Consider the following 23,456-nt stretch of genomic DNA (forward strand, 5'->3'; position numbering starts at 1 on the left):
CCTGCTCTATAATCAAATATTACTCACAATCTGTCTTTACTAACACAGCCATCAGATTGAGCACAGACTGCCAAGTGAAAAAGACTGATGACGGCCCTGTTGACCCAATCAGACAGACTCCATCGGTTCAACGTTGTTTATTGTCCCCCATCTGACTCTGTTCCTCAATTCTATTAAATGTCCTCCTCTAACCTCTGCCCCTTGATCTTCTCTTCAACATCGCCAGTGCCTCCCATTCCTGCCTCTACTGCAGAGCTCACAGCTCCTGGCTGAAATCAATCACACATTTTCGCAGTTGATGTAAGACACTTTAATGCCTCACCGATCTAGTGACAATGAAAAATCATTTTAAAAACACAGCGTGGCAGCACAAGGAAAAACACGGCAGACCACTGAGATAACAGCTGAGTAGAATGAAACGGTATGGAGTGATATGAAGTCACGTTTTTCTGTTCTGGACACACATGAGGGGTTGAATGAGGACAGCTGAGGAGGAGGCGTAGGAGGAGGTGTTGCAGTGTGTGTAGACTACATCATCTATGTGCCATGTCCTTCTAATAAGCAGCTCCACTCCGAGCAGGACTAGTACTGCTGTGGTGTAGGATATTTGCTGGGTAGATACACTACAGGATGAGAAGCTCTCCACTACTCCACAGGGCTCTGGGGTTCACTGCCACGTGACGGCACAGGGGTGGACTGGACGCTACCAAGTCACAAGAAGGGTGGGTGCGGACTATACCATCCAGACAGTCACCCACCTGCAGCAGTCCCCCTGCAGCGAATAGGGTGACTGTGGCCCATTTTTCTCTGACAAAGGGGATGGGCAGCAGTCCAAGTCGCTGTCCTCATCCATATAGCACAGGGGGGCTAGAAGAAAACTTGGCCTAGCCACGGTGACCGTTTCTGGGGTTACCGGCTGGTCCCTGCCCTTTGGAACAGGACTGGTCCGGCCCTCCTCAAACACATCGTCATCTCCCAGTAGATCCTCAGGGGGAAACCCTGACTCACTGCCCTCCAGCAGGGCGCTGGAGGACTTGGTGATGTGGAGGTGAGAGGCGTAGCTGCCCAGCTCGGAGCACTGCAGGCTGGCCGAGGTAGAGGATCGAGAGAAGGGGAGGAGGAGACGGAGGAAGTTGGCGCTCGGAGAGTGATGAGGGTGGAGGTGGGTGTTGGAGAGAGGAGGAGGAGGGTCAGATGGGAGACAATTGGCTGGAGGAATGCCCAGCATGTATTTGTAGTTGTTGGTGAAGGAGGGGACGAGGTGGGGGTGGGTGCGTGTGGGGAAGGCCGGATTTGGGTTCTGGTGTGTGGGTGCTGCAGCCAGCTTGCTGTTGAGCGTGTGCGCCCTCCGATCAGAGACAGGTGGCTGAGCGGGCTCGGGCTTCAGCTCCAGCTCTCCCTCCGAGCAGGTGCGATCTATGAAGTGCAGACCTCGACAGAGACTGTCCACACGCTGGCCCACGTCATTCAGAGACGCGGAGAACCTGAGCGAGCCGTTAGGGTGGATGTTGACGGAGGAGGGGCGAATCAGGGAGAGCCAGTCTCGTTGTTTGGCATGTTTGGAAGATGGCAGGCCATCTGTGCAGAGGGTGGTGACTGAAATACCTCCTGAACCTTGACAGGATTTACCGTTAGAACCCAACAGAACCACTGCAGTCTGCTTCTGACGGTCCTGATCCTGACTGCTGCCGTGGAAGTGTTTGTGCGTGTGTGTTTATGAAAGAGGATTGTGATTGACGACAGTGGTAGAGGACAGCAGGAGAAGGAGTTGGAAAGAACAAAAAAGAAATGGAAAAGACATCATGCATTTAAAAACAAAGGAACTTGAGAAAAAGGAGCTAAAACGTGCGGCGCTTTGTCTCCGCATGAAAATACAAAACACTGTCTGATCTTTGTTGTTTTAAAAATCATTTTACAGCAGGTTACACACAACCAAGGCTACTTCCAATTCTGACAGCTCAAGGGTAAAAGTTAAACCAACATCACACACTGATGCATTTCTTCACCAGTAATGAACAGATAAATAGATTCAGAGTGCAGTGAGGTCGAAGCTGTTTGTACCTGCAGATGTCCTGGCTGGAGGGAGAAACCGACGTCCTCGAGAAACTGCACGGAGCGTTGACTGAAGTCGGGCTCCCCGCCTGTGGAACGAAACACATCCGTAAAAATTCGACGACAGAAATAACCACTGCATTATTCAACAAACAGGATCAAATCATGTCTCTCGTGTTGCCAGGACAGCATCCTGAGTGGTGAGAATTATCAGGCTATCAGCTGCTGGATCTGATCTTCACACAAAGAGTAAAAGCATGGCACGCACCGATGCACAGGATGATAAAAAGGAAAACCACAATACTGGCAGTTAATCTATCTGATTAAAGTAGTGCCAGGCAAAATCGGCCTGGGTGCGTCACAGATCAGGCGAAAACACCAGGCTGCCACGGAGCGAGGCACAGGGGAGACACACTGAGAGACGGGGAGAGTTATGAAGGATGAGGCGCAGAGAGGAGCACAGCTGGAGGAAGTGAGGCTGCAGACTTGTTCAGCTTCCACAGAGAGTTTTTGAACAGATGCACCTGCAGGTACACGGCTGTTATTAAAAAATACCTTCAGCTTTATCTATTGTAGCTTTCACCAGTATTTATTTTACACAAGGACGTGGTGGGGATTACTTTAAATGGTCTTTGATCTTAAGGGAAACCTCTGGTTTATTACAATTTAGGCTGTATATACAAGACAAGTTTACAGCTGAGACAACACAGTCTGCAAAGAAAACACAAGCAGTCAGACGATCAAAGGTTTATTAACCAAGCCAGAGTACAGCTTGATCATTCTTCTCTATTCTGAAGAAAATAATGAAAGCTTTCAGACAGGTTGTAAATAATTGAACAGTTTAGCAACATTATGTAAAGTACTTTATAAGAAAAGTCGATCATTTTTGGTAATTAAGCTGTGTGAAGTGAGTTACGAACAGGAAATACTCCAGTTTATAGATGTTAATGGATTATTCCAAGATGCTTCCAGCCTTGTGGTCAGACCACTTAAATACCGTAAATTCATTGCTTTTGCAGAGTAATGTAGCAACGAAGCTGTTTGTTAACAAGTGAAACAAGACACAAACTGTGCAAGCCCTTTTAAATGACCTGAATTGATTCCATTAGTGTTAATATTGGATTTTATTTGGATGCTAATGAAGGCTCTGTAGCCATTTCGCCAATGCTCTGTCGTCACCTCTGCAGCTGTTTTTATCGAGTGGCAGATATGGTGGCTGTCAGAAAATCCCACTACCTCCAATTTGGACTTCAGAGGCTGACCTCAAAGATTTTTCCCTGTGGGGCTGCTTGTAATTATGATTTGAGTGATATGATATGAACATGGCATAATCCCTCGTAGCACAGGAAAACTGTGCACACACAACTACGATAAGCCTGAAAGTTCAAAGATCAGCCAGGGAGTCGGTTTGGGCAATAAATCAAACATCTACTTTTCTTTTCTTTTTAAAAATACATTCAGCTTTCCTGGGATCATTACAACCAACATGATTGTCTGGCTGCTCCGTCTGTCTCCTTTAAAGCAACGTTGCAGAACTCAGTAATATCACTGATAGAAAAGATGGTCAACACTAAAGAACTAAGATCTAAAGTGCAATAAACTCTAATTATCCTCAAAGAAATAGCTCAACATTTTGGTAAATGTGCTTTCTTGTTGAGAGTTAAAGGGGCAATATGTAAGAATTTTAGAAAACATTTTAAAAAATCAACTAAAATCATGTATTGTGTCGATATCTTATGAAGTTAGCATGCTAACCAGCTAGCAACAGCCTGTACCTGTTCAACATTCCTGTGCTAGTGCTATAAACACCAACAATCCCCTGGTGGACCACCAGATGCACGGCTAATTAAGCTAACAAGCTAACGACAGCTACAGGGAGCGGTTATTCTGGTGATAGTTAGTTTTGAGTGTGGATTCCACAGCTGGACAGTTCTTACATATTGCACCTTTAAATGAGAAGATTGACAGTTTGTCTTCCTCGTGCTCAAGTTCTCGTTTTACCACCAGCAGTAGCCTCAGGTATGTCGTTATTTCTAGAGATATGCCTTTAAATCTCTTTAAATATGAAGCAGAATCACTTGCATCCAGCTCACTGTGGATAACGAGTAAGATTCTTACAAACCCCGGGTCTCTGGTGACACTATAAACTTGTAAGAGACATTTTGACAGCTGAAAATCGTTAGAAATAAATAGCTTGAGTTGAATGACTAATTGAAGAAAGAATCAGACAGGGTAGGCTATACGAAGCGTACAGTGAGGAGAGTGGTAGCGATCTTCTCATGTTACTCTCAACAAAAAAAGCTAATAAGTGTGTATCCATAAATGTTGAACTATTCCTTTCATTTGTCCAACATCCCAGAGTGAGAGACGTATAGACTGGATAGGGACAGATGGTAAAGAGCAGTATCAGATGGTGTTTGAGTTGCTAACATAAAGACAGGGAGGCCTGGTGATTTCAATAAGAAACTAATTACCTATTGATTTCATTTCTAACCGAGGGAGAATTTATAGCTCACGGCCTGACACCGATCAATAGAAAATTCGATGTCCAGTTCTGCCCTTCGGTCTGTTTCTTTGGTCTGTACACGAACAGCACAGCTTCCCTTTAACCGCTCTAATTCTCTTTTCTACTGTCGCTCTTCAACAGTTCATCCAAGGTTGCACCTTCACCAAATCTTCAATTCTCTTTGATATTAAATGTTATTTTCTTATATTGTCGCATAGTTCACATTCAAGGCTGTTGTTTGGGGCTCCTGCAATAGTCTGGACTATAAATGTGAAAAGGACGGACAGTTGGGAGAAGATTAAAGCCATAAAACTTTAGTATTCTGCAGCGAGCGCTACATCCAAACGTGCTGCTTCTGCTCAACAAAAACCACTAAAGCTAAGAAACTGATGACATACGCTGAGCTAAAGCTTCACGTGACTTGAATCTGAATATAAACCATTAAAAAGAGAGGTAGATCATGCTCGCCTGATGACACTGGACGGTATCTTTATTTCCTGTTTTATTATGGCAGAGTAAACATAATGTTCCAGTAGCGTCCAGCTCTGTTAATCATTCATACAAGTTGGCGAAAACATAACCCACTCTGTCTCTGAGCAGGGTCAAACAACAGAGTGATGACAGCACGGTGGAGATAGTAATGAATAACTTCCAAACGGCCTCTTCAGACTTCTATTAAGCATCTGCTCTCTCATAACTGCCCTCTATTGAGACGAGGACCTCTGACGAGCAAACGAGTGTCTGTGATGACATTTCAGCAGCTGCTGACAGAACGTGTCAGGTGGCCATGACACTTGTTTTAAACTGTAAACTGAAAAGAAGCACATCTACTCCTCAGTGTATCCGTCAGTGTGCTGTGTGATGTGACTATGAGATATAATCCCTCCTCGCATCATATTCTCACTGTATGAACACCTGTTTATTGTGCTTAGTGAAACGGTCTCTCAATTCATCATCATAACTACTAATTCAACCTCTCTCCTTGAGTACCTACACACATTAATTATCCTCTTCTCCACTTGTTTTACCTTCCTGCTGTCTCTGTCCAAGCTACAGCCCTCATTTTCCAGCCACCAGGGCCTTTCAAAGAATAACCTTTCAACAGGAACAACGAATCACCGCCCAGTGTGAAGCTTCTGACCAATCGCTGAACAAACTGTGTGAATGGACCAGCTGTTTACAAGATGCCAATAGAAAAGCAGCACAGAGAATAAGCATCACAATTCATTCATGACCTTGAAAACAGAACAAAACAATCTCAAGGTGTCCGCATCCACCGAGTCTCATCAACAACACCGTCACGCCACACATGTCTGAATTTCTTTACATATTTTGTTATAAAATATATTTATTATATTTTTTAGTCAGACTTGAAATAGCAAATGAATTTCTCCATTTGCACCATGGAAGGAGACATGTTATGCTCATTTTCAGGTTTATAAGTTCATTTTGGGTCACTACTAGAATAGGATCAGGATCTTTTACATGCACATGAATATATAAAACACTGAAGGAAAGGACAAAAATGAGAAAGCATAATAAAACGCAGCATTGCATTAAACATTTTGCACAAGCTTCATCCTCATCTGTCATGTTGCAAGCTATAACTCATGTTGCATTGTTTACCGTACGTCACCCAAGGATGAGCCACATGATGTGTCCAATCAGTAAAGCCATCTAGTTGTCTGTCGGTTTGTTCAAGTAGCGCTGATCTGCTCGTCACTGAGGTTATGTGAAAGCCTTTATTTCACTCTGAAGAAGGCTGTTTGCGCCTCTATGCGTGGGCTGCTATTCAGCTCATTTTTAACATTCATCGTCAATGTTTTTAAGAATTTCAGCATGAAATAAACATCTAAACAAAGGGTTGTTGCCATGAGAGTTCCTTGGATTTTTCTCTTTTTTGAACTTCAGTGTTTGATACTGAAGAGCACCTTCATCACATTTAGGCTGAACTTCTTGAGCACTCTTGATATTTTGTTTCTGAGGTTATGTGAAGTTTATAAACAGAAGTAAAAAAAGGACACTAAATACTTGATCTCTAAGATTTGCCTGAAAAGAAGATTGTGTACGCCTTCAAGATGGATCATGAATTAAAATTATAAGATCACCCACCCCATGAGCAATTTAAAATTCATCTGAAGCTCTAAGAAACCATAACTTTTCAGAAAAGAATATTAATCTGTCAAATAAAGAATAATCTGTGGACTAATCTATTATTATTGCAGCCTTAAATATCTGAAAACCTAGTGAGATCCACCTTTGTACGGCTAATCGTGCCTCTCCTCCATAGGTGTCATTTTACAACATTGAAGAAAAATAGGCAATTACAGCATTTTTCACCAAAAGCATTTTGTAATAAAGCCACTTTAGTCTGGTTTGTCTCCAAAGACTGGAGCCAGCTTCAACAGAAGCCTGTAGAACTGAGCAATCCTGCCAGGAAGTCAACAAACAAACTGACATGTTCCAAGAAATTAACAATTAACTTCACCTTCTTCAAAATATTGGCTTGGCCCTGTGCCTGGTGTCAACATCAGTGAACAGACCAGCAGAACCGACCCTGTAGAGATCAGGAGGGCCGACTCGTGTCGTGAACGGCAGCGATGGATTCTGACATGCTGCAAAACTGCAGCAGCTTGAATTTTAGAACACCGGCAGATGTTTGGCTGACTATCAACGCAGCCCACAGAGCTGTGGGTCGCTGCTTTGTGTCTTTATGAGGACTGTAATAGTTTAATTCCTTCCCAAACAGAGTAGGAGGCATTGCACAGCTCCCTGGCACTGTGCTAAAGAGAGAAGCGGCTAGAGCTAAGCCTCCTGACCTCGCAGAGTGGAAAATCTACTCCTGCCAAATCACCGGGCAATCCTCAGCCCACTATAGCTTTCAGAGCTGCTTTCATACCATATTCAACAGCGACCGCTCTTTTATTTAACATAAATTATTTGCCCTTAACTTCACCTTTCTTTCACAATTCTCCAGATGATCTCTTTCTAAACAGCTTGATAAAAGACACCTGAATAAATTAACACACAAATACAGAGCACATGAGAGAGAATGAGTATTTGGCTTCGGATACATGTATACATTCATATCTAAAACCACACACCTTATTGCCTCCATCAGTGAGGCTGTCACTGTGCATGATTATCCTCTTCATGAAACAATTCACCCCCTGGCTAACTGCTGCAGCTTGTTTTTCCTTTTATTATGTAAATCTCTTTCTCCTGGTGTGTCTCCTGACAGGTATTACAGTGGGACTGTCACAACTAACCGGATACCTAGAGAGAAGATGTTTTACCGAGTCAACCTCAGAGGGGATGTTCCATGAAAGAAACCACCAGCAGTTCAGCGACTGTCACACGGAAAAAGTCAGAAGCTCGAAATCCAAAAAGGACCTAAAGCATTTTGTCTGTAAAGTAGAGCAGGTGCTTTGACAGAATGAACAAATTCTTTGGATGTCTGAGCTTTCACATAGAAATTATCCAGGCTGTAGTGTCATGCCAAGCCGGAGATGTTATGAAATGTTCCTCTGTAGGCCGGCGCTGTGGTTATTTATGTAGAGAGATATCTTTTAAGTAGGTCAACAATTGGATACGAGCGCATTCATTTTTGATTTGATCTGACGCGAGCCGATGTGATTCAGCTTGAATCTGTGCCATGTGAAGCAGTGCAGGGTTTGTTTTGGTGTCCTTGTTTTGTGTCTGGCTGGAGCTCATGTGGAAATGAAGGAAAACAAATCGAGAGTCTGTCAAGATCCTACGATAAACTGTCATAAATGTAAGACACTTAAACTAAATTAACGGAAGTTAGCTGTATGTTTTCAGCATCTTCATCTTTCATTTTCGAGCTGTTCAACATAAATGAACTGGACCTACATTTTATATTCTTACAGCGAAAAAGGAACATTTGAGTCACTGCTGCAAATATGAAAATCCTCCATTTCATCCTGCCAATACTGCAGAGAGCGGGGAAACTGCATATATGCATAAAATAATCTTCTGTCGTCTCACAGATCATATTCTGATTCAAGCTACTTCCAGGGAAAATGTTTTCACGGATACGAAGAAGTATAACACCGCAAGTCACTGACAATATCTGTCAGGAGTTTGCAGAGGACTTCTTCTCAGGTACTCAAACTAGCAACCTTCTCCTTAACCGTCAAGACTCCTGGCAGGCTTATGTGCCTAGAGAACAATTAATACAGATTTAAGACCTGCCAGTCAGTGGTATTTCCCTTTAGGAAGGCGCAGGAAACACCAGCTGGCAGACAGACTGCTGATTATTAATTAAGGCTGTCAAACTTAAGAGCCTTGTTCATACTTTATGTCCATCACTCCATTATGCACACATTTATCCGAAGAATAGCTGCAAAGGTAGGACATTCAATGACAATGCACTGTGTCCAGAAACTAATTAAATCCACCTCGCCACTTACAGATGTAATACCTGGCACTGAGATTTCTTGGCCCTCTTATGTGTGTTTGTGTGCAGAAAGAAGGAGCAAGAGAAAATGTGGTTAACTGTGGTTACATTTTCAGTCTTCATATTCAAACTAATTTAAATTTTCACAACTGTCCCAGCTGATCTGCAAGATCAATATCTGATCCAAACAAGGTACTTTTCATCGGGTCACTTTCAGCGATTTTAAACCATCAGATCAATCATTCCACAGCAGCTCCAGACTGACTCGGCTCTCTGCACAGATATTAGACCAAACGCTGTTGGAAACCCTTTGAGATTTAGTTTGACATTTTGGGGTATACACATATCTTGTTGAGAGATTGACGAGAAGATTGATACAACTCATAAGTCTGTCCGCCGAAAACAAAGCTACAGCCAGATGCTCAGCTTAGTCGAGCAGAAAGACTGGAAACAGAGGGTGAAAGCAAACCTGGCTCAGTCCTAACATCACAAAACCCACCTTCAAGCACCTCTAAAGCTCACTGACTGATAAGTTAAACCTTCTTTGTTTAATCCGATTAAAATTCTAAGAGTAAAAACGACAAATTGTAGTTTTACAGGATGTTATGTGCTGTTTTTTTGGCCAGGACCAGTAACTTGGAGGCCAGCAGAGACTCCAGGAAGTTATTGGTCCTGATAAAGTTGGAACAACCCAGTGAGTCAGATTTCTTAACTGGGAAGTTGGCAGCACCCAGACTTCAAAGTCCAAGATGGCTGCTCTGTGAAAGCTGTAGAATATACACTTCTGTCTTATTTGTGTCTCATTAAATCATTCTTACACAAAATACAGTCCAACTTCTATCTGTGGACATGTTGCGTGACGCGGTCAACGGGTATGACGTCATTCCCAGCTCTGACTTTCAACTTACGAGGTAAATGGAACGCACCAATAGTACGGCACATAAAACAGGTCCCAACTGGCATTAACCAAAGGTTAACCAAAATGATCTTTAGAGGCGCTGGTAGGTTGTGTGACCTTCAAACTGAGCCAGGTTAGTTGTTTTCCCCTCGTTTCCGGTCATTATACTAAGCTTAGTTAGCCAGCTGCTGACTTTAGCCTCATTTAACTTATGAACAAGAATGTCAAGACAGTAAATGAGTTATAATTTTACCGTTACTGATGTTACATAATATCAGCCAACATCATCATTATAAGCTACCAAAGGTCTCTTATCAAAAGTTGATGACAGATACAGCTTCACAGCATAAGACCATGTGAGAACAAGTTGATCATTATCAGTAATTACTACTACTACTATAAACATTTGATGTGGCACTTGTACTTAAACTCTGACTTTGTACCCACTGCAGTTGTGCATGCAATTTAAAAAATGCACTGGATGACATTTTGGATGTGTTCACTTCTAGTCTTCGCTAACAAATCACCGGTGCAGACAAACTGGTTAAACTTTAAACTGCTCATGTTCAAATGGTGACTCGCTCGTGAATCACACAATATTCCCGGAGCGGTCCCGCGGCTATGAAGTGACCCTGACCATCTATTAGCACAGGTAAAGGGTTCATCCTGTTAGAGGCTCAGGAGAACAAGGATCGAAACCCTGGAGTCATGCAGGCTTTGCCCAAGGGAGCGATAGAGGGAAGAAAGAGGAGACAAAGAAGAGAAAGACACAGAAAAGGTTTCTATGACCAGTCTGACTGAGAGCCATGCTGAGCTGAGGAGCTGAGGTGTAAAGACACGTCTGTTCAGAGATCAGCTCTTATTGGGGCGTTGTGACGCGAGAGAGGCATGTTATCCATCAGCGGCGTGTATATCTGTCCTGTCAATCTCTGCGTTCCTCCACAGCTCATCTCACCGCTGCCCTCATGTCTTTTGTGTTCTCTGTCTTTTCTCTCTCTGTGGTTGAGGACAGCCATACATCATTCATTGAAATTTTTCCATTTGTGTGTGCTTTGCTCACCTTTGATATATTGCTGGACCTGCTTGCAGAATGACCCAGGGGCTTTTCATTCTGTAAAAGAGAAAAAGAAAGAGAGCTCCAGTGAGTGAATAAAGCACATTGAGAAACAGAGAAAATCTTAGTTCAATATGCATATGAATACTGCACAGTGAGAACTGGCATATGCCTCAGAATTATCATATCCGCGACACTTTATGTGTGATGCATGGAGCAGCACAATGACTGTTTGTTTGACATGATTCACATTTGACTATTTAAAACAGAACAGGAAATCTACGGAAGGGGAATAAACGGTTGAAAGAGTCTGCATGTGTACAAATGCAAGTAGATACTCTGAGCTAAATGCTAATGTTAGCATGATAACATGCTGATGTTCAGCAGTTACAGAAGGTTCATTTCATTCCCCTCTTCTCATTTCTCAGTTTGCACGTCCTCGATTCCTTAAAACATAACACAACTCTCCTCGCGTCTAGACATCCTTCAAGATGGCGTCCTGAGAACGATTTCCGGGTCAAAAAAAAAAGGGAAATAAGAAGAGCCCACGGTGCTAACTTATGCTGGAAGATCTTCCAATTCCTTAAATGCACCCCGAGGAGACAGAGGGCAAGGAGAGAGGAAACAAATGTGCATCCTTCCTCGCATCCTCGCTGGGAGGAGCTAAGACGTGAGGGAAGAGATGCTAGGAGACAAGTTAGCGTGATGAAAAGCACCCCATGTTAATGATTCTCGTCAGGTTAGATTAGTGCGTTAGCATTTGCTAAAGTTACCACAAATCATCCTGAGGAAGGCAGGAATGTCTGAACCAAATTTCATGCCAAATCATCCAACAGTTGTCAAGACGTTTTACTAAAATTAAAAAAATGTCAACCCCATCGTGGCCTTGAGATATAGCCAGTACGATTCATTGTCTGGTGTCCAATAATGTCTCCAAAATTATGTGCCAATACATCAATAGAAAGACTTTTACTAGAAAAATAAAGAATTTGACATGCTGGGTGAGCTACAGCAAACATCGAGGGATCAAAGTCACCAGGATTCATCCTTTGGGTACGATGAATGTCTGTAACAAAGTTCACAGCAATCAGTTTAATAGTTGCTGAAATATTTCAGCCTCGACTGACACACATTCACACATTTCACTCTCCCAATTTTTTGACAGTTTTTATGGTGTAGATGTTAATATGAAAGAAGAAATATTGTAAGAAGCTCCAGCAGGAACGGACGACTGATTCATGGTTCGTCTCCTAACGAGCAAACACAACAATAAAACACAGCACAGCCACATTTCTCAGCAGCTCGGGGGGCTGTGAGCATCTTAAGTTAGTAAATCAAATTATTCTGGCACGCGATAAAAGGAGGACAAGCTGATTACATAACACATCCATCCAAGTCCAAATTAAATGGTGTCACAATGTTTGTATCACTACCCAGTGAGTGAAGCAGGCCAGCACACTCCGCTCTCAACACTGTTAAGTTTTGTTTTGAGGCTCCTCGATTCCCTCTCAGTGTTCTCGGCTTACATCAGGGACTCGGATAAACAGCCACCATGGTGTTGTGCTGCATTCAGTCTTTGTATTAAAGCCATGCGTGGTTTCTTAATGAGTGATCAATCATAGTTACATAACGCTGAGTTCACACCAGCTCTGACAGGGCTGTGGAGCTTTGGACACCAACAAATCTTTACAAAGGGAAATCAGCCCAGTGGGGAGAGCGTTTTAACTGTCTGTACACAGAGAAGCATGGTCAGATTAAACTGTGAGGGGGCAAAAATTTCCTCCAACCTCCCATCAAGTTCACAGGAGACCACACATGGCAGCTGTATTATATAACCGGAATCACAGAAATCAACCAGTAGTCCTGCACAGAGAGAATTCAACTCGAGCTAATATGTCAAGCTGTTTTTTTAATCAAAAATTGTTTCAACTATGTTTTCTGAAACTTGACGTGACGACTGTGCTAAAGGAAACATTGGAGGATGATTTATTACAACTCAAACCAAAAACGGGCATGAATGTCTGAACCAAATTTGCAGCAATCCATCCAATAGACCAACCAGCAGACTGACATTGTTTTAGTGCCACATCAGGGAAAAACACATCTAAGGTTTCCGTAATAAGGTGGTAATATTTTGAGAGAAAAAAAGATTTTAATACTCCGTCGCAATAAACAGATGAGAGCAGTCCGTCTTTTTTATTGGTGAAACCTGTATGAAGTTACAGGTTTCACCAATAAGCCCCAGATCTTGTTATCTGAGGCAATAAAACCATTTTTGTGATGTATGAGTCAATAACCAGATGTGTTTTGAAGCAGCAGCTGGAGTACAGCGGGGACCTGTTTTTCAGTTGTGGCATCAGAAACTGATTAAAGTGGGCTTAATATAAATGATGTGAGAGGCAGCCAGAATCTACATGTCCTACACTGTTGTATTATGTTTTATACATATTATAGGAGATGTGACACTGTGGTCCAAAAAAGGCTACAGTAGCCTATTGACAGTCAAACAGTGGAGTGTTATGATGCATTTTCTTGAAAAATTAAGACTTTTTCCTCTAAATATTACCGTTTTCCCCAATATAATGACTTAATTCTTTAAATATCAGATGAGTTTTTCTTCGTACTGTGGCGGTAAGACTTAACCAACATTAATAAATGGTACATTTATGGTTAATTAAACTCAATGAAATGCTAAAGAATTTATGAAGCGATTGCAAAATTTTATGGCCATTCAAATAATGTTTATAGATGAACTAAACAGAATTTATTATCTTTTTACTAAGTATTGTAAACATCAGTTGCAACTTTACAATAAACAAATGCTTAATAAATGGTTTTAAGTACCTAATTGTTTGTTCACAAGTTTAATTAACTATAAATTTATTATTTATTATTGACTACTATTATAAAGTGTTACCACAGTGTCCCTATTACACATCACAGCACTGAGACCGCTCTTGACACAGTCAACCACAATGTATTACTGCGCCGACTGAAAAAATGGGTGGGATTCTCTGGTACAGCACTAAATTGGTTTAAATCCTATCTAAATGATAGAGACTACTTTGTGTCTGTGGGTAATAACACATCTGAGCGGATAAAAATGACATGCAGAGTACCCCAGGGCTCCATACTGGGCCCTCTGCTGTTCAACATTTACATGCTCCCTCTAGCTCAGATAATGGAAAAGAACAAAATATGTTCCCATAGTTATGCAGACGACACACAAATGTACATAACCATATCACCAGGGGACTATAATCCCATACAAACGCTGAGTAGATGCATTGAACAAATCAATGATCAGATGTGAGAGAGTTTTCTTCAGTTAAACAAAGATGAGACTGAAATAATAATTTTAATAATAATATTAATAATAATTTCCTGCTCAGCTTCAATCTGTGATGTCGAAAACTCAGACAATTACAAAGTCAGCCTACTATCACCTTAAGAAATGTCCAGTATAAAAGGACTTATGTCTCAGCAGGATTTGGAAAAACTTGTCCATGCATTTATCTTCAGCAGACTCAACTACTGTAACGGTGTCTTTAGAGGACTCTATAAAAAAATCCATCAGACAGCTGCAGCTGATTCAGAACGCTGCTGCTCGAGTCCTAACAAGGACCAAAAAAGTGGATCACATCACTCCAGTTCTTAGATCTTTACACTGGCTTCCTGTCTGTCAAAGAATAGATTTCAAAATCCTACTGTTGGTTCATAAAGCACTGAATGGTTTCGGGCCAAAATACATTTCTGATCTGCTGCTACTTTATGAACCATCCAGACCTCTGAGGTACAGGTCTGCTTTCAGTCACTAGAGTCAAAACTAAACATGGAGAAGCAGCGTTCAGTTATTATGCTGAGGACACTGTAGGTCCTGTCCAACTCTCACCCCTTTTAAATCAAGGCTGCAGACCTTTTTGTTTGCTACTGCCTTTCATTGAAGCAATTTTAAGGCTTTGAACTGTACTGTGACTTTTATTCTTTAGTCTACTCTATTTTAGCTCATTTATTTCTTTACTTGTTCATTCGCCTGCACTAGCAGAAATGAAGGTTCAGGGAAGCAATAACAGAAACAAAGGCTCTAATAAGGAGGAGACTTTGCATTTAGCCTTGAACTTTTGGATGTGAAGAGACCAGGCATGTGGAGTAACGGCGATACATAAAAAAGGTAATGGTATTCACTGAAAGAAAAAAATTTAATTAGATTACACATACTTTTAGCAAAAAGGGTGTTACTAACATGATTACAATTCTAGAATAAAGAATGATAAACTAGTCTGTAACCACGCACAGATGACACTTGAAAAGTTTCACACAATATCATACTGGTCTTCAGTTAAACCGAATACAAAAGTGTGTACTACAATTATGAGAAAAGAAAAATCTGTGACATGACTTTTATTTGCATATATTTGGTATTGAAGTAATCAGCAAGTAACAGAAAATCATCAAGTTGCATTTTAAAACAGGTAATTAGTAATTATACTGGAATACATTTTTTAAGTCACCCTCCCAACCCTGGAAGACACACACATACTGACAGGCAGGATTTGTCTCGACCCTGAACAACTTCTCATGTTGTTCAGAAGCAGCAGCTGAAGTGTTACCTCTGCCATCCTTGTCTCAACAGGAAGTACATTAACCTTGGCAGCAGAAAGTCATGAACCACGAGTACAAACACACACACAAATCGTACCACTAAGAGACTACACGACGTGTTTCCAATTCTTAATTACTTAAGCGCTACACTTGTGTCCTCGCCGTGACTAGTTGCCATAGTGATGGAGGACCACGATATGTGCCAAGTCTCTCCATCACTCGCTGATTATCCCTGCTGCCCTCTATCTTCATCTTTATTTTCCTCCCGTCTCGTTAAACGCCCGAGGACATTTAAACACAAGATGCACACACACACACACACACACACACACACACACACACACACACACACACACACACACACACACACACACACACACACACACACACACACACACACACACACACACACACACACACACACACACACACACACACACACCTCTCTCGATGGCCACGCAGAACCTCCCAACCACGCTGATAAGACGACAGCTTGGATAGGATTTCTGAAATCCAACTATGTGATTATATATTTTCATCAGTGGTGTTTGGATGGTGCAAATATACCAAGTTCTTGGCCTTTAAACAGTCGCACCCTCGTCTTTGTGCAGAAAAGGCAGTTAAAAACACATCAGACATGTCTTGTGACTCAACAGTCGAGTGGTCACAGTGAATGAGCAAAAGACTCACTCTCAAGAGATTTTGTAAGAGGAAAACAAAATTCTGAGTTAACATCTATACGCAGTTTCCTGATTAACGAAAATGTCAGCTGCAAGCTTGTGGCCATTATCTCCTAGTTTTAATCTGCCAACTTCCTGTATGACGCACTTTCTGTCGGATTCAGTGGTTTAAGGCTTCGATTCTTATGCAAACATACAGAAATGAGGCCTACAAACCACTCAGCATTGTATATCCTCACCAGTTGTTCCGCAGATATAGCCACGAAGAGAGGCAAGATCTCCATTTCCTACTGTACTAGTGGTTAGAAATGAACCTGTTGACTCCATCTCCATGTCATTACCTCTACAATATCTTCAATGCGATGTCACAAAATTGTAAATATGGCTCTCAATGGATGCAATTTGTGCAGCATATCAGTTGTCAGATTGTTGAAGAGGATAAAAAATTCAGTTTGCACTGGGGACGACAGCCGGGGATAACAAGGCACAGCCAAAAGAATGGAACAAATTGATGATCCTTGCCCTTAATCCTTCCTTCTTGGCCCGAAAAATGAAGTAACAAGCAGACATGCCCAGACTGAGGGGGTTTCTGAGAAATAATAAGCCCACAAATGGACCGATGACTTTTACAGACAACAGTGATTAGAGCGGCAAGGCTGCAGACGGATAAGAAAGGAAGTGGATCAACACCATTTCCATGCGCCCCGTCTTTCTTTGTAACCTCATTTCTCTCAAAATCCTCCGTGTTACCTCCAGTACAAAGTCTGGGAGTCACCTTCACCGCCACCATGACCGCAGACTATAAAGGGCCTTATTCTCTGGGCTCATGCATAATTCTGATAAAGAAGGTTTCAGGTTTCACAGTCCGCTGTGTCTGTCTTTCTCCGCCTCCTCCTCTGTGGGTCTGTTCGCACCCCTAGGCTTTGATAACACAACTTTTAGACTGGACTCTGAAGGCTGGAGCTTGTAAGAAGACGAAGCTGAGGAAAGTACGACATAGGAGGAGAGGTCATATTCAAGAGGGATCGCTGCTTCTGTTCTCGGCCCACAGGGACAAGGGCTCCGCTCACTTTAAAGCAAGACTCTCAAAAGATAAAACCTTTGCAAAATTAACCCTGCCTCTTTGAAATGTGTCTAAGTTTCCAAAGTTTCTATCTTCAACAGCTGAATCCGCGATCTGCGGCATCTTTCATGTCAGAGGCTAGAGCTGAAACACAGTCAACTTTAATTAACCAGGAAAATCCAATAACTCTTTTAATCCATTAACAATTTTAGCTGTTTAATAAGAATACCACTAAATATTTGCGGGTTTCACTGGTATCACTGAAAATTGAATTTTTTTTGTAGGACAAAAAATGTGATATGTCAGCTAAGGCTCTTAGAAATTGTAGAGTGTCCTCGCTGCAGTGGCCCAGGGTTCAAATCTGACCTTTGGCCTTTTGCTGCATGTTACCACTGGTTTCCTAACTACCAACTGTGAAAAATGCATCGAGAAAAGCTTGTTGTGTCCAACCAATAGTCCTAATCCTGAAGATACTCAATTCACTGTCATATATGATGAAGACAACCATCAAATTCTCCCACTGAGGAAACTGAACCAGAGAATATTTAGCTTGTTGTTGATCGTCTGGGTCTTCAACTAGCAGGTCCTCAGAGCTACTGCAGTCAGGCCGCAAAATCATGGTCTGATAATATTTTGAAAGTTTTTGTTTGAAAAGTTTGAAAATACACAGTAAAATGAAACCAACATATTATTAGCATAAATGTACACAACGAAAGTGATGAGAGTCTAGAGAGCGATTTTTAGAACCAATGACGCACACACACCCACGTTCACTTCCTTATTGGGCTTTATCAGTGTGTGAACTCTAAGTCTATGTTCTGTCATGTGATATTTGTGTATCTGAGTTTGTACACTGACAGAATGGACGTTATATTGTCTACATATAGAAAGACATAAAATTGGACTCTGAAATACACCTGTTTTAAGACCTGTGGGTTAATCAACTAATTTTCTATCAGTCGACTAAGTAATTAATCAACTAATCGGTGCAGCTCTATATAAACATGCATACTCTAAATTTAACCACAGAGAATGTAAATGCATGTGGAATAGTAACAGTAAAACAACTTAGATTAAATACCGTTTCAGGGCAGATGGTGAAAAGGTGACTCAATCACTGAAAAGAGCAACAAAGTCAGAAAATGACCTCAACAGGCCAAACGTCTCTTATTTTATTCATAAACTCTACATCGCAGAGTTAAATTCTTTTCCTCGTCTCTGCACCATTTCACACCAGCGTCATACCACAGGCAGAGCATAAAGATGGGTTTGTGTTTGAGGTCAACGGCTTCTCGGAATACAAAACCTGGAACCTGCAGTCAGAGAGGCTGCTTACACACCATCTGCTCTCGCCCACACACACACACACACACACACACACACACACACACACACACACACACACACACACACACACACACACACACACACACACACACACACACACACACACACACACACAGTCATTAAATGGGGCAGGTCAGGGTCGCAGGTGAGAGATGCTTGCCAAGTTTCACCTTGTACATTTTTGTGTCATGACAGATTCAGAGAGTTTGAAAGAACAACATGGGGTATGCTCCATTACCACTCTGTTATGCTCTGGTATATCAGGTGTGGACACTTCCAAGGTACTTCTGAGTCTATTTTCTTAAACTTATCTCATCAACTTTGACTTGATCTTAACTTTCCAGAATACCACCAGGACTTGTCTGGACTTGCAGACGTGATGTCTGCATCACCAGTGAAGAGCAGAGTGATAGTGATTGTAACACACAGTCATCAGAGGTTGTTTTTCCAGCTGTGAATAAGCAACAGTTGAGCCGTTTAGCTACAACAAGCCTTTTTGCTGCAGTGGATTATATTTGATAAAAAAACAAAAACAAACATTTCTGTAATCATTTGTAATTTATCACACATAAATATAACGCTTCAAGCTTGAAAAAGAAGGAGCATCAACCTCCCTCGAGCCACTGCGTGGTTATAATTATCTAATGCCTTCAGCTTCCTCTGCCTCAGACCCAATCATAGTCTGCAGCTCCGCAATCTCCCGTAATGACAAGCAACCTGTTTCCAGAGGTTAATGGAATCCCACCGAGTAAGAAAACAGTGCTTTTGGACTGATAATTGGTGGGATGTGTGCAAGCGTCTTCATTCAAGGGAGCGGGGACACAGAAAAGAGCCGAGCCAAGGACAAGCTGAAACGGTAAAAATTGATTGTGGGCGATAAAAAGGGTTTTAACAGATGCCTTGGGAAATGGCCTCCATCCAACACAAACTATTTTCAACAATGGCTCCTCTGGACAGTGTGAAACATCCCTCGATTGAGCTCTAAAACCACTTTTAGGGAAATACGTTGCCCATTTCAGAGATGTTTTCCCTAAGCTGCTCCTTGCTGAGCATCTCAAACACTGACAGAGTTGTTTTATGTGGCAGTTACTGTGTTGAAAGAGAGCCAAAGAATTCACTTTATCATCTCCTGCTACAAATGGCTGACATTGTAACAAGACCGGAGAGGAAGCGACCGAGAGATTGTAGAAAAAAAAGACACATAAAGCAAGAGACAGAGAAGCCAAGTGAATGATAGTTATCAGACAGTGGTAATGAGGGGACTGTCGAAGGAATTAAATCAGTGAAATTAATGAACAGAGGTTCGTGTGTGTGTGTGTGTGTGTGTGTGTGTGTGTGCGTGTGTGAGCAGGTGGTTTATTAGATATAACTTTTCACATCTCTCTTTTCCTGCCTGGTTCTTTCTTTGTAAATTCATTACAGGTCGACAGTGAGTGACCCCTGCAAGCTGCTGAATTCTTCATTCAAGAAAAGCTGTAATTTCTTTATCACCACAGGTCACCCGACACCTCTGCCTTTGACAGCTCAAACAAACACGAGGGCTGACTGTTGTGCTTATCCTTTCACTACGCACACTGCAGTATGTTAAACGTTTACCACCCACTGCTCCACCTCAGGGTGCTTCTGTTACTCTGAGGAGTTACATAAATATAAATGTGTCATGTATCAAGGTTTATTTGCTACTACTTGCTATTCATGTGCAGTCGAGAGAGTCTTCTGTAAGTGCATACCGCGGTTTAAGGCTCAAAACTATGAGGATGTTGTTAAAGGCGCGGTGGCGCCGCACACACCTGACTGACTTCTAAGGAGTGTGTCACTCGTCTTCATTCTTCCTCTGTCATTCTTACTGGAGCCAACCTTCATCATGCAGAGTTATATTTCCAAGATGGAAGCCTAACTAGCTTTTTGGAAAACCTTATCCCCTGCTGAGGGATGTGTGCTTCCTGAACAGGGGTGGAAATGTCTCGGCACCTTATCATCCGATTCTGACTCAGTAGGCTACGATGTGATTTAGGGGTGTTGCAATATCGCAATATTCGTGATAACGTGATATTAAAAAATGATATCATGTTAATAACACTTATATGATAATATATGCACCTTGTGCATCAGATGTTTGAGTTCATCTGGTTGCCTTTTCACAAGTAATTGAGTAGTTGACAGTAATTATTCTTTGTGTACAAGTTATGGTCACCGGCCGTCTCTTGTATTTTGAGGGTAATTTATTTGCCACAAAACACACAGTTAACAAAGTCGAAGATGGATTTGATTGCCGGCATTTATGTTTTTAAAGATACATCAAAATATTTTTTTTCTACACAAGATTATTCTCAGTGTGTGACTACTTGCCACTTTAAAACAGATTAATTTTCTTTTTTTCCTTTACTCACACTCACATCTTCACCAGAACACAAGAGGCAGCCTAGTTTAGAACATAAACACGATGCACACGTTAACATCTGTTATGTTTCACCACCAAACAACTGGCTCAGCCAGAAGGAACATGCAGCTGCGATAGTTGTTTTTTCTGCTATATATATTGCCATGTGAAAAAATACAATCATTTTCAACAGTTAACTTTAATAACTCAATAGAGGCTTTGCACATAATATTATAGTAGGCGGACCGTTAGTTTAATATTGCACGTGCATTGTTGATACTAAAGGGATATATCGTGGAGCACTAATGTCATGAATTGGGTTTTAAACTTCTGATTATTGACTTTTCTGCATTATGACAATCTTTGAAGAAAGAATCACCATGCACTATGAATCCATTTTTCCTCAATTCTATTTCTGAAATGGTGGAGCAGATTAATGCAGTACCAACACCATGTCAGCTTTCACTTGGCATCAAACCATAAATGGCTCTACAACACACGGCAGACTTCACTCTCAGACCTTCTGCAGCACTTTCTATGGTCTGCTTACAGTAAAACACAAACCTATGCATCAATGTCACTGTGCACCCACCATGCCCAAGTGAGCACCCTGATCAAAATGGTTATGGAAATGATTTTTTCTGGGAACAGCAGCACGCTGGCTCAGACAACCGTAACCACTTTGTTTACAGTTGAACTACAGCGGTAAGCAGACATTAGACTGACAGGTGACAGAGCAAAGCTTGTGGATCTGCAGGTACAGAGGGTTTAGCCTGTGGCAGACTGAACAGGGCAGTGTTTACATCTGAAAAGCTTTCCCTGGAATAAATGGCATCAGCATAGCATGATCTGCTTAGGGCTGATCACTCTGCCAAATGCAGATATAAAAAAAAAAATGAGGCCATCCTGTTTTTCTTTTTCTTTTTTTTTTTTTACTGCACAAGTTGCTGCAAACAAGTTGACTCAAAATGTCTTCTTCTTCCGCACAGCCTCAGCGAAAGCTCTCCAAAATCCCATGAATTAAATGACAGCAATTTCAAGTAAGCCACTATAAACAAACAGGCTGACATTTGAGTAAACTTTGCATGGGCCAGCTCCTCCCTGCTCAGGGGTCACAGGGAGGAAAAGCAATATCAAACGTCCCGGACAAAAGGAAGCTGGCCCTTACGTTGTTTCCTACCCCTGTCAAATGTCTCGCAGCCACTTAGAGAGGAAATGCAGGCCGACTCGGACTGAGCAGCCGAGCAGCAGAGCGTCACCAGATGAGAAACTATGCGCAGCAACAACACTGAGCGGAGAGCCTGGTTGACCACAGAAGTCTAACCAGATCTGGGATAACTGTGACTGGAGGAAAAAGGATATGGCCGTATAGAGGGGTCATGCACTTTGGAGAGAAAAATAAAAACCCAACAAACCACATACTTGAGATTGTAGCTTCAAACAAAGCGACTGAGCATTTGGCTAACGTGGCAGTATGTCTTCTTTGAGGCTACATTGTTTGTACACAAGAGGCATTAGCTCAGCAAAACCCCATAGTGTCAGCCTGCAGCATCTGCGTGTGTGTGTGTGTGTGTGTGTCATAAAACCACATCAAACTGATGAAACGTGAGCCTGCAGGGGAGGAAGGAAACACCCCCAGACTCAAATCTACAGCTTTTCTGTGTTTGTGTGAGAACAACATGTCTATGCTCTCATCGACAGGATGTGAAACTTGTGGTTTCCCTCCTTCCTCCTCCTCCTACTCCTTTTCTATCTGTCCCTCATCTTTCTTCATCACAGGCATAATCACATCAGTATGTCCAAACAGGATATGCTAGAAGAGAGACAGTGACCATCGTATTCAGTGCAGGACCATGTGGACAGTGACCTATTCTGGCTGTAGTCTAAGCAGTTTAACGATACCAAAGTCTAATCAGGCGACAACTGATAACAACAGAGAGAAGCAGATCTGACAAAGAAAGCATCAAAAGTTGGCGACTGTTTTAAAAAGACAAAAAAAAGATCCAAAGAATCTGTATTTTTGTGACTCTGCAGTGAAGCTTCATCTCCTCATTAGCTGCACTCCGCGTCAGACTCTTCCACATGACATAAGTCATTATTTGTGAATTGTGTAAAAAAGTCGAGCTACACATAATTAGTTCAGCGCAGTGCCTCCTAATTAGCTGTGTTATTAGGGTGTGAACCCCCAGTCGCCTTGTGATATAATCCTTCAATCACAGGCTCGTGGAAAAAAAGCAGCTCTCACAGAAATCAAGAGGTCGACTCAGCAAACAAAAGGAAGGAGGAAGGAGTGAAATATTGACCAAGACTTGCATTCAACGGCATAAAACAAAAAATCTGTGATACTTAAGAAGGGGCTTGGAGACTCTTCTGCCCACCAGACAGCTTCTTTACAGCTAGCAGCACTTATCAGCTGCTTAGAGAAGCATCAGCTCTGGCACCCGCTGGGAATAC

General features: G+C 42.0%; 1 protein-coding gene across 2 annotated transcripts in view; it reads right to left on the bottom strand.

Annotated features, from left to right (window-relative positions):
* Window positions 1-23,456, bottom strand: part of marchf8 (membrane-associated ring finger (C3HC4) 8) — a 90,944-nt gene that overhangs the window by 13,344 nt on the left and 54,144 nt on the right. Inside the window, exons 3-5 of one of the 2 annotated variants that reach the window (XM_073482029.1) lie at window positions 10,937-10,987; window positions 2,062-2,141; window positions 759-1,685 (exon numbers count right to left, since the gene is read on the bottom strand). In XM_073482029.1, the coding sequence (XP_073338130.1) occupies window positions 759-1,685; window positions 2,062-2,141; window positions 10,937-10,987 (1,058 nt within the window). The remainder of the gene's footprint in view (window positions 1-758; window positions 1,686-2,061; window positions 2,142-10,936; window positions 10,988-23,456) is intronic. The other variant, XM_073482030.1, reaches the window with a different exon arrangement.

This window comes from Pagrus major, chromosome 15 (assembly GCF_040436345.1).
Source record: "Pagrus major chromosome 15, Pma_NU_1.0".
NCBI classification, from domain to species: Eukaryota; Metazoa; Chordata; class Actinopteri; order Spariformes; family Sparidae; genus Pagrus; species Pagrus major.